General features: G+C 42.8%; 1 protein-coding gene across 1 annotated transcript in view; it reads left to right on the top strand.

Annotated features, from left to right (window-relative positions):
• Positions 1-7778, top strand: part of LOC139666590 (echinoderm microtubule-associated protein-like 1) — a gene marked incomplete at its 5' end in the record, with an annotated part of 8804 nt that extends 1026 nt beyond the window's left edge. The window contains 10 exons of the mRNA XM_071545879.1: positions 1-12; positions 713-838; positions 1605-1736; positions 2059-2126; positions 2370-2458; positions 3584-3681; positions 4063-4150; positions 4902-4997; positions 5118-5248; positions 5420-7778. The exon at positions 1-12 is cut by the window's left edge and continues 140 nt beyond it. Of these exons, the coding sequence (XP_071401980.1) occupies positions 1-12; positions 713-838; positions 1605-1736; positions 2059-2126; positions 2370-2458; positions 3584-3681; positions 4063-4150; positions 4902-4997; positions 5118-5248; positions 5420-5545 (966 nt within the window). The remainder of the gene's footprint in view (positions 13-712; positions 839-1604; positions 1737-2058; positions 2127-2369; positions 2459-3583; positions 3682-4062; positions 4151-4901; positions 4998-5117; positions 5249-5419) is intronic.
• Between the last annotated feature and the right edge of the window lie 2595 nt (positions 7779-10373).

The following is a 10373-nucleotide window of genomic DNA, read 5'->3' as shown; positions in this document are numbered from 1 at the left end:
CAAACGGTGGAGGTGAGAAGAGCTACTGTAGTTCAAGTGGACTGCTGTAGAAATTCTTCAGCCTGAACGAAATCCAAATATTCCAATTCTACTTTCTTGAGAAATAAAAAAAAAAAATAAGGCCTCATGCATGGAGATGCATATGGAAGTGAAAAATTAGTCTTGCGTAGCCTCAAGGCTGATCACAAACTGTAGTCTTACCGATGTTAAAAATGATTTAATTGCAAGCTGGCATGAGGTTTAATGTATAGCTGTAGGGCTCCTTCTAATGACCTGATCAGCTGCACTACCTTCTGTTAATATGGATTCATAATATGCTACGCTGCAAATCTAGCTCCCTCTGGTAAAGTAGGTCTCGGTCTTATACATTAAGTATCAATTGCCCTCCTGCCCAGGGAGGCAGGCTATGAATTCTGAACACGGCATCACATAAATATTGCAGTGGATGAGACAGGTTTGTGCTCTAGATAGGGTTCATGGATATTTATAGCAATGGAAATTATGGATCACATAGGACTTGTTTGCTCTCAAAAGGCCGTACTATGCAGCAAAAGATTATTTGATGTTTATTACGGTGGATACTGCATTCAGTGATCAAGCCTTCCTGGGCCTCTTTGAAACCAAGCATCAGTAAGACCAGAAAAGGAGTTCTTCTATCCACTGTGGCACAAAGCGAATCATCAATATACCTGATAATCTTCATTTCCTGCAGGTGCCAGAGTTGTTTGGTCCCATCCGGACTGTAGCGGAGGGCAGAGGGGAGACTGTGCTCATGGGGACCACCAAGAACTTTGTTTTGCAAGGCAGTTTGGATGGAGAATTCACGCCTATAACTCAGGTAGGTGCAGCTTCCTCACCAATCTTACAATCGTATTGTAGAATTGTTTGAGCTTGTCTTTTCTTTACGCTAGTAACAGGAAAAGTGAAGCTTCCATTTAAAAGCCTGTGATGTTCCCGCCTCCTCTCCTCTCCTCTCCTCTCCTCTCCTCTCTTCCCTCCTCCTCTCCTCTCCTCTCCTCCTCTCCTCTCCCTTCTTCCCTCATCCTCTCCTCTCCTCCTCTCCTCTCTTCTTCTCCTCTCCTCTCCTCCTCTCCTCTCCCCTTCTCCTCTCCTCTCCTCCTCTCCTCTCCTCTCCTCCCTTCCCTCCTCCTCTCCTCTCCTCCGCTCTTCTCCTCTTCTCCTCTCCTCTCCTCTGCTCTCCTCTCCTCTCCTCTCCTCTCTTCTCCTCTCCTCCTCTCCTCTCCTCTCCTCCCTTCCCTCCTCCTCTCCTCCGCTCCTCTCCTCCTCTCCTCTCCTCCCTTCCCTCCTCCTCTCCTCTCCTCCACTCCTCTCCTCTTCTCCTCTCCTCTCCTCTCCTCTCCTCTCCTCTCCTCTCTCCTTCTCCTCTCCTCTCCTCTCCTCTCCTCCCTTTCCTCCTCCTCTCCTCCGCTCCTCTCCCCTTCTCCTCTCCTCTCCTCCTCTCCTCTCCTCTCCTCCCTCCTCCTCTCCTCTCCTCTCCTCTCCTCGGCTCCTCTCCTCTTCTCCTCTCCTCCCCTCTCCTCTCCTCTCCTCTCCTCTTCTCCTCTCCTCTCCTCTCCTCTCCTCTCCTCTCCTCTCCTCTCCAGGGTCATACAGATGAGTTGTGGGGTCTGGCAGTTCATCCCTGGAAGCCCCAGTTCCTAACCTGTGGCTATGACAGGCAGGTCAGCCTGTGGGACTCCAGTTCCCATCAGCCCATCTGGACCAAGAACATGGATGTAAGTGTAGTCAACACTGCCCCCTGGGGACAGTCATGAGAATTACATAACATGCAACACATCATCTCTGAAAAGACACAGTGGACCAGTCACTGTTTGTTATTTGTTGTTATCAGTTATGATGCCTGTGAGAAGCAGAGAGCAATTTAACTTTTTACTAACGAAAATGTACAGTTTTTGAATGGAAACAAGTTCCAAATCTGTAATCAAATAGATGATGTCCCATTATGCATGATTTCAGTTTTATGTGAATTTGGTTTATTTTAAGACTTTTTCTTTTTATTGATGACATTAAACATCCTCCACTTCCTGTTTCTGATAGGATGCCGCCCAATCAGCGGGCTTCCACCCCTCTGGAGCTGTAGTTGCCATAGGAACACAGACCGGCAGGTAGGGGAATCCCATTACTGCATGCTTCATTCAATCACTGTAACAAGCTATAGTATGCATGACTGCTTCAATCAAATAAGTCATACATATTTGATTTTACAATAAAAAAAAAAAAAAACGTGTCACCCTATATGATGGAAACAACTGTGGGCTCCGTCTTCTAGATACTTGAAGTGATGAATAGAGAGTTGAATTGATGAAGACCCAGACTGTTTGCTCAGCAGTCTGTCATTGATCCTGCAGGTGGCTGGTACTGGACACTGACTCCAAGGATCTGGTCACAGTCCACACAGATGGGAATGAACAGCTGTCTGTTATGCGTTACGGGCCAGGTATGTGGACACCTGCTGACAATGTGACAGCAGTGGATGGGATGGGTCACCCAATCTAAAAAGAGCTGGTGTCCATGGAGAGTGTGACATTGTTTATTTTTTTCTTTCTTTATCTGGAAAATGTATAGCCCATAACATGTATTTATGTCAAGAAAAAAAGTCAAGGACAATACAAAAAAGCACTGAACTCCATCATGGTGCTTGTTGTTGATGCATCAAGCACAAGACAACATACAAGACAAATCATGATTTAAAGTGTTACAGAATAATATTCCTAAAAGCATCATTACAAACAACTAATAGGAACATCACACAGTAGGGAATAGATGAGTTACATAAACAGGTCCCTTACAAAGCGATGCTTTCCAGCAATCCTAATTAATTCTTCCATTAAAGATCAATGGATTCTGGATATTTTTAATGGTAGTGGTAATTTATTCCACTCTATAGCTCCAGTACACAAGAATGAAATCTGCTTTCCAAAGGCCTTATCCCCACCATTCACTAAGATGAGAATATGGGGGAAATAGTGACATTTGAGCTGTGATATAGACATGTATAGAGTGTTGTTTGTGTCATACTGGCACCAAGTCTGCCTATGTGAATACGATGCACAATTGCACATGTACATTGCTGGAAATTCACATACGTCTTCAGTTTCACATATCTCTCTCATTGTTAAATTTTACATAAATTAATGATATTTTCATAATGGTTCGACTATTCCATACTATATACATACTGATACTTATATATTTTTATTCCCTTTAGTTTATACATAGCTACATTTACAGTATATACATTGCATATATTTCTAATTCATATTTAAATAAGTGATATAAGCAGCTGCAGGAACAACTGTCACTTAATCCATACATGGTATTGATCCATAACCCCTCCCCATATTCCCCCCATATATCTAATACAGTCTACTTTACATATGTTTATTTGACACCAGCATACATTTATATTTACATAGTTCACATTTACATTCTATTGTAGCCTACTGCTTTATTGTTTTTTTTTATGATTATTTTCATTTTTTACTGCTTATTTTATATTCTATTGGTGTGATTATATTCTACTTGTATTTTTCCCTGCTGAATCCTATGACTTGCTGACTAGATGGTAACTTCCTGGCCATCGGTTCCCACGACAACTACATCTACATCTACGCTGTGACGGAAAACGGGAGGAAGTACAGCCGAGTGGGGAAGTGTTCGGTGAGCACCTTTATTTATAGTCCCTCCTCATCAGTAGCTCCGTTATTTAAAGTTCCTCCCCTCATCAACTTTATATTTAGTTCCCTCCTCAGCTTTGTGTTTGGTCCGCCTCCATCCTCTCTGTGCACTTTGTCCTCAGTGTGTGTGTTGATAAAGAAGCGCTCCCTGTAAAATGATATATGACAGCGAGCTGAGTCATACATTGCTGAGTATACACAATACTGACTAAGGGTTGCTATATTGAGTCTGTATCGAATTTGTATCTAGGTTGCTCGAAAAACCATATTATTATTTCCAGTCCAAGAATACTATGAAGTGTGTGGTTGTGTGTCTGTAAGCATGACTAATCCAACCTCCTCCCGCCCTCTGTCTCTGTCTCAGGGTCACTCCAGTTTCATCACCCATCTGGACTGGTCAGTGGACTCCCAGTATCTGGTGTCAAATTCAGGAGACTATGAGATACTCTACTGTAAGTTTGCCCACTTTCGCCTTCGCACAGCCTGTATTACATTCATGGGTTTATGTTTTATTTGTGTAACATAACAGAGGAATTCATGTTCACAGCATTCTGACAGGTGCAACATTTTTCTAAATGTCGATTCCTTTACCCTTGTGCAAATCAAAAATGTTTGAAAACTGACCTTGTTCTATTGTCAGTGTTAAAAATCAACACCATGCCAATGTTTATATAAGTCCACACCCATCAGAGTTAATTTAACACTTTTCAGAGCCATATCAGCCCTATGTGTGGGCTCTCCAATCACCACTTGTCAACTTCAAATAATTGTCACTGAAAACAGTTATGAACAGAGGAAAATTGGCTGTGTAGTTACATGACGTTTAGTCTGATACAGGCGAGATTTGGCATCATGACTGACTTTAAAGATCAGACCAAATCCACACTGCACAGCAAATGTCCCAGTGTTCATAAGTGTTTGATTTTTCAGTGATAATTATTTGTGTTGATTGGAGAGTTGATTGTCCACTCATAGAGCTGATATTGCTCTGGGGCAGCTGGTCAAAACTATCAAAACTGTGAAAAAAAATGATGGGTGTGGACTTATATTAACATTGGCATAGTGTTTATTTTTAAAACTCAGAGTTAAATTAATATGGCCAATTTTGTTGTGTACCACTGATAGTGAAGTAGTCTAAAACAGGGTGTGTGTTTGGTTTGTGTGTGTGCGTGTGTGTGTGTGTGTGTGTGTGTGTCCTCTTAGGGATTCCATCAGTGTGTAAACAGGTTGTGAGTGTGGAGACCACCAGAGATATCCCATGGGCCACCTATACCTGCACTCTGGCCTTCCAGGTCTTTGGTAAGTGAAAGCTCTCTCCCTCTCTCTCCCTCTCTCTCTCTCTCTCTCTCTCTCTATGTGTGTGTGTTTATGTACATGTAACAGCATAATCAGACGTTATGGTTGCCTGCTGTTCCTCAGGCTTGTGGCCCGACGGCTCAGATGGGACCGACATCAACGCTGTCTGCAGGTCCAATGAGAAGAGCCTTCTGGTTACTGGAGACGACTTTGGGAAGGTCCACCTCTTCTCATACCCATGTTCACAGTTCAGGGTAAGATACTGTACTAATGTGAAAAAATACACAAGTCTGATCTGTAATAATCAATATCTGCCTCTCTGTAATTCTGGATTTATCTGTATTCCATATGATAATGCACATAGGCAGATTTCAGCTTTGAGCCAGTATTAAATTTGTTTTTTGTTGTGTGTTTTCCCCTTTCAGGCTCCCAGCCATGCTTATGGCGGCCATAGCAGTCACGTGACCAATGTGAACTTCCTGTATGACGACAGCTTCCTGGTGTCGACGGGAGGGAAGGACATGAGCGTGATGCAGTGGAGGATAGTCTGAGCAGGCAGATAGAAACACACACTGTTGGCTACCTGCTGCTGCTGGGCCTCGCAACCCACCTGAAGTGATCTGAACTGCACTAAACTGAACCAAACCAAACTCAACGTAAATTAATTCAGAAGATCAAGCATGGCTCAACATGTTGACTGGACTGAACTGAACTGAACTGAACTGAACTGAACTGAACTGAACTGAACTGAACTGAACTGAACTGAACTGAAATGAAATGAAATGAAATGAAATGAAATGTGACTTGAACAGAAACCTGTGTCCCAAGGTTTCGTTCCTGATCTGCACTCAGATCCCAAATGAGATGAACTGTTGGAGGTGTAAGTGTGCCAGAAATCCAGAATATTGCTCCTTTTCTTCTTTATTCACTCTACATATTAAAAAATCTCTTTCTCACATACTGTACATGCCAATGATATGAGACAAAACAAATCAAAAGGATGAGATCCAACTAGACAGAACCAAAGGCTCTGACTTTGAACTGCATTTGTACAGATTGGCTTTCACTGTTCTTGTATTGTGCACACCCTGCTATAGTTTGGACTGAAGAGGTTTATTTTCTAGCCTATCAGAGCCATTCCAGACTGAATACCATTGCCATGAAGAGGCTGAATGAGGAAGGTAGTTGGAGATCCAGGAGCACTGGAACAAAAACTGTGTTTGGAAGGATTCAACAGGCAGAACATAGTGATTTTCTAATTGTTAAAGTTTCTTTTATTTTGTATTTAACAACTCAGGAAAGCACTAGTGAAGCAGGATTTGAACCCCTCCCCTGTTACTAACACTGACATATCACAAGAAGTCTTTTCTGTCCTAAAAACACCACTCTGCCTTGCTAAAACATACAGAGAGGTACTGACCATAATTAATATATTTAACTATCATTCGACCATTATTGATTTATTTGTATTGACTAATTGTGCATGAATGCTACCTATACAGTCAGGGCACATGAATTGGGATCCGACCAATGCTGATTTTGGTGGAAATTAAAACATTAGACATAGCAAATAAAATTAAGAATTGGCAGATATTTCATCATGCTGAATACTGTACCAGACTGTACCCGGCCCCACTTTTATCTGGTAAATGGGAGACTCACTGTCTCCATTTGGCTTCCTGAGGTACTGCACGGTTTCACCCCAGTCTGATGTGACGTTAACCTCCATGGGGTGGGACCATGATATGAGGAAAATAATTTATGGCGCTGGGTAATCGCATTCTGAATTCAGCATTAGGAATTTAATCTGTTTCAGCAAGATTATTTGGAGACGTCCCTCCTGTTTGTGCTTCCAGGTCTTTAAAGCCAGAGAGGCATCATTTATTATTTATTGATCATCCTTTACTGCCAATTTCACTTCTTTTAAGTTTTATCTTTTTAATAAAACCCTGTATAGTCCTAGATGTGTAAATAGACTGAGAGGTTTGAAACAGATATGGACAAAATGTAGGCGTGTAGATATATTTGAAACTGTTTCAAATGCTTGGAATAGCTTGTGATGTGCTTGATTTATCTTGCCAGGCAGGGAAAGCTTCAAAGATCACCAAACAAAATCAAGCACATGTTGAGTTTTTCAATGATGATGAAGCCGTTTCAAATCTGTATCTCTCTGCATTATGCCCAGATCGGTTTGAAGAAGTGTAGGGATCAGACCGTTGCACTGTAACTGTTTACTTCTGATGTGCTCCTTGGTTGTGCACTGTCAGCCACTGTTAGATAAAGAACTTAGGATAGGTGACTCTTGTACACTGCACTGCGTAAACATACAGCAGGTCTATTAACAGTATGAACAAGCAAATCACCGTTAAGCACTTATTGAAGCTTTCCACGAGCCAAATTCCTCTCACAATAATAATATCTTCTCTCAATCTTCCATTCTGTGTAACAAAAAGTCAGATCTACATAGCAAGCAGCACTTCTCATCATATGATTAACAGCAAGCCAAGAGTACAGACATGCATGAATAAACATGGTTTCTTTTTAATGATTGGGGTTAAACATGAGGTGTATTTTTATTGTTTTGAAATCCGGAGGGTTGGCTGATTGTTGGAGCTGGCTTGTCAGGAAAAGCACTGAAATCCTCTGATAATAATGATATGAAGTCACCACTCTACAGAGTGAATGTAAAATGATTTGTCTTACCACTAAACTCTTGGGGCTGCAGAATACCATTGAACATTTAACATTTGTCTGACAGTAAATACAACATGAAATTCCTATGAAGCCGTGTCTTATATTTTCCCTTGAATGTTTTGTGATGTTTGTTGTCGAGGTAAAATAATCAAATTGCCCTAAGAGGTTTCATTTATAAATAGGATGCACTTTTATTAGTAAGATTTATGATTCTTTATGAAAAAGAACTACAGTATAGCGATCCTGTAATAAATTTCATATTAGGAAAATTATAGTAATGCCATAGGAGATTAAAAAAAGAAAGAAAAAAAGAAAGAAAAAAATACCATAAAGGTGGCCTACAATAAGATCACTATAAACTCAGTACTGAGTTACACAAACACAGTAAGTCCCTATATGGATATTATAGCGTGTGTGTGTGTGTGTGTGTGTGTGTGTGTGTGTGTGTGTGTGTGTGTGTGTGTGTTTTCAGAGTCGGTGGGGGTGTGGGTGGGGGTGTGAGTGGGGGGCATCCAACGGCGTGCATGTGCGCTTCCTTCTTCGTCGCAAGTGGGCAGCATTGAGCCGGTCGGGTCCCCCTCCGCACGCCGTAATAACATTTTCCTCCAAATCTCCACCTCGCCAAAACACTCCGAATGGGAAGAAAATATGGCATCAGGGAGGCGGCGGCCGACGACCACACTTCACCGTCTTCTACCGACCGCGAGCACCGCCTGAACATGGACCTAACGATAAGCGGCGCATGTGGAGAGGGACAACAGAGCACAAAGCAGATGGGACAAAACGCTCGGATTCTCGCTTAGCGTTTCAGCAATACGACCCCATCATCAGCCTATAATATTCCCATAGACACATATAGGACACAAGGTGGAGGCTGCCCGGCGGTTCTGCCCAGCGGGTCCATCGCAGCCTACCGTGAACCGCAGATCCAGAGATAAACGAGGACTGCTGGTCATACTGATCAGTTTCATCCGTGCCATCATCTCCCATTGAATCAAAGAGGAGAAAATGAGGTAAGCAGCCAGCAGCACCATGCGCTCTCTTTGACGCGTCATGACAGATGCGCACCGACACTCAGCCTTCTGCCTCCAGTCTATATCTACATTTATATATGTATATTTATAATAATGTATATCAAACGCTATCATGTATTGAATAATTACAGTGTCTTTGATGACCTATGGTTTATTGTGCTCTCCATACAACAACATTTTGACCATCGGGGGCCCACCCACCCACCGGGCCTCTCTGCTCAATAGGCGTCCTATTCAATTCGCCTCACAATGCCATTGCCCGATACGAGGTGATTCTTTCATATCAATACTGCCGTTTTCCCCCGCAATTAGACCTCTATTGTCACTGCTGGACACGCCCCATTTTATTGAGTGCAGGATTTAGGCAGGCTAATGTTGTCATGGAAACGACAGCATCATGTATTTCTCCACACATTCAATAGGCTGTATAGCCTACCTGGTAAAATGCTGGTTGCGTTGCATACGTGACTGATGCATCAAACGCTGCGCGTATACAGCGGGGGAATGGGATGATTGAGGGCTCCAGGCACAAATAACCCATTCTAGGCATTTCCAAAGGAAGAGGGTGTTTATTCTGGTGGTTGCCAGGCAGGTTATCAGACCCCCACCCCCCACCCCCACCCCCTTCTCCTCTACACACCCCTACATAGGCCTACACCATAATATTCACACACCTACACACACACATGCACCCTACAGCCTATGGAAAATGAGCCTGTCTGTAGTTAAAATCCTCTAAGTCCGTGTTCTAAATCGACCCGTGGGCCTATGGATTGACATAGTATTTTGAGCCTTTCCCTGGGTATGTTGGTATGCAGAATGCAGTGAGGCCCAAATCCTCTCCACAAGCAGTAAGTCTCTGTATTCTGTTCTATTTATGAAACAGTTTTTCCTCCTGCCTATGGTGACTCCTCTGTGTCTCTGGAGCTACAGCCTGCACCATTCTGTTTTATGGCTTCAGATTTATCCTGACAGTTCTCTTCAGACAGAGTACACGCTTTTTGTTTTTACTGTAGCTGCCAGTGTTTGTGTGTCTGTCCGTGTGTGTGTGTGTATGTGTGTGTGTGTGTCTGTGTGGGGGGGCTGTGGTTGTGCATGTGACTTCCCTCGGAGAGGAAAGGGAGGCAGAAAGAGAATAAGTGAGAGGGAGTGATAGAAAGAGAAAGCTATGTACTCTCTTATCCAGACAATGTGTGTGAAGTGCTACTGTCCCCTGTTGGACATATTTATTTTAACTTAATTTGATCCAAATAATGCACCCCTCTACTGTTATCTTATACAACTTAAAGCCAGTAGCTCAAGTATTTTGCTCTGAGACGGTAAACATGTACGATTCATATCTTCCAGTCCAGTTGGATGAACTCGCCGCCTCCTCTTTTCTGTAAAGCTCTGCTGCTTGTGTCCCATCCTGTGTGTGTGTTTTTGCCAGAGGCAGATCTGCTCTTTGACTCAGGCCCAAAAGGGAAGTCTTAAATCTCCACAAAGCAACAACAAGGTGACTGGCTTTTTCTTTGCAGAAAGACAGAAGATCTAATTCAATGAGATGATTTGTTCAGCCCCACTGCTTCCATTGCAGCCTCTATGTGTGTGTGTGTGTGTGTGTGTGTGTGTGTGTGTGTGTATGTGTGTGTGCATGCGCCCATGTGCATGA

This window comes from Centroberyx affinis, unplaced genomic scaffold (genome assembly GCF_046629955.1).
Source record: "Centroberyx affinis isolate AG114_WGS23_722 - 3 ecotype Tasmania unplaced genomic scaffold, CSIRO-AGI_Caff_v1 ptg000259l_1, whole genome shotgun sequence".
Classification (NCBI taxonomy): Eukaryota; Metazoa; Chordata; class Actinopteri; order Beryciformes; family Berycidae; genus Centroberyx; species Centroberyx affinis.
This window is presented reverse-complemented; position numbering and strand designations above follow the sequence as displayed.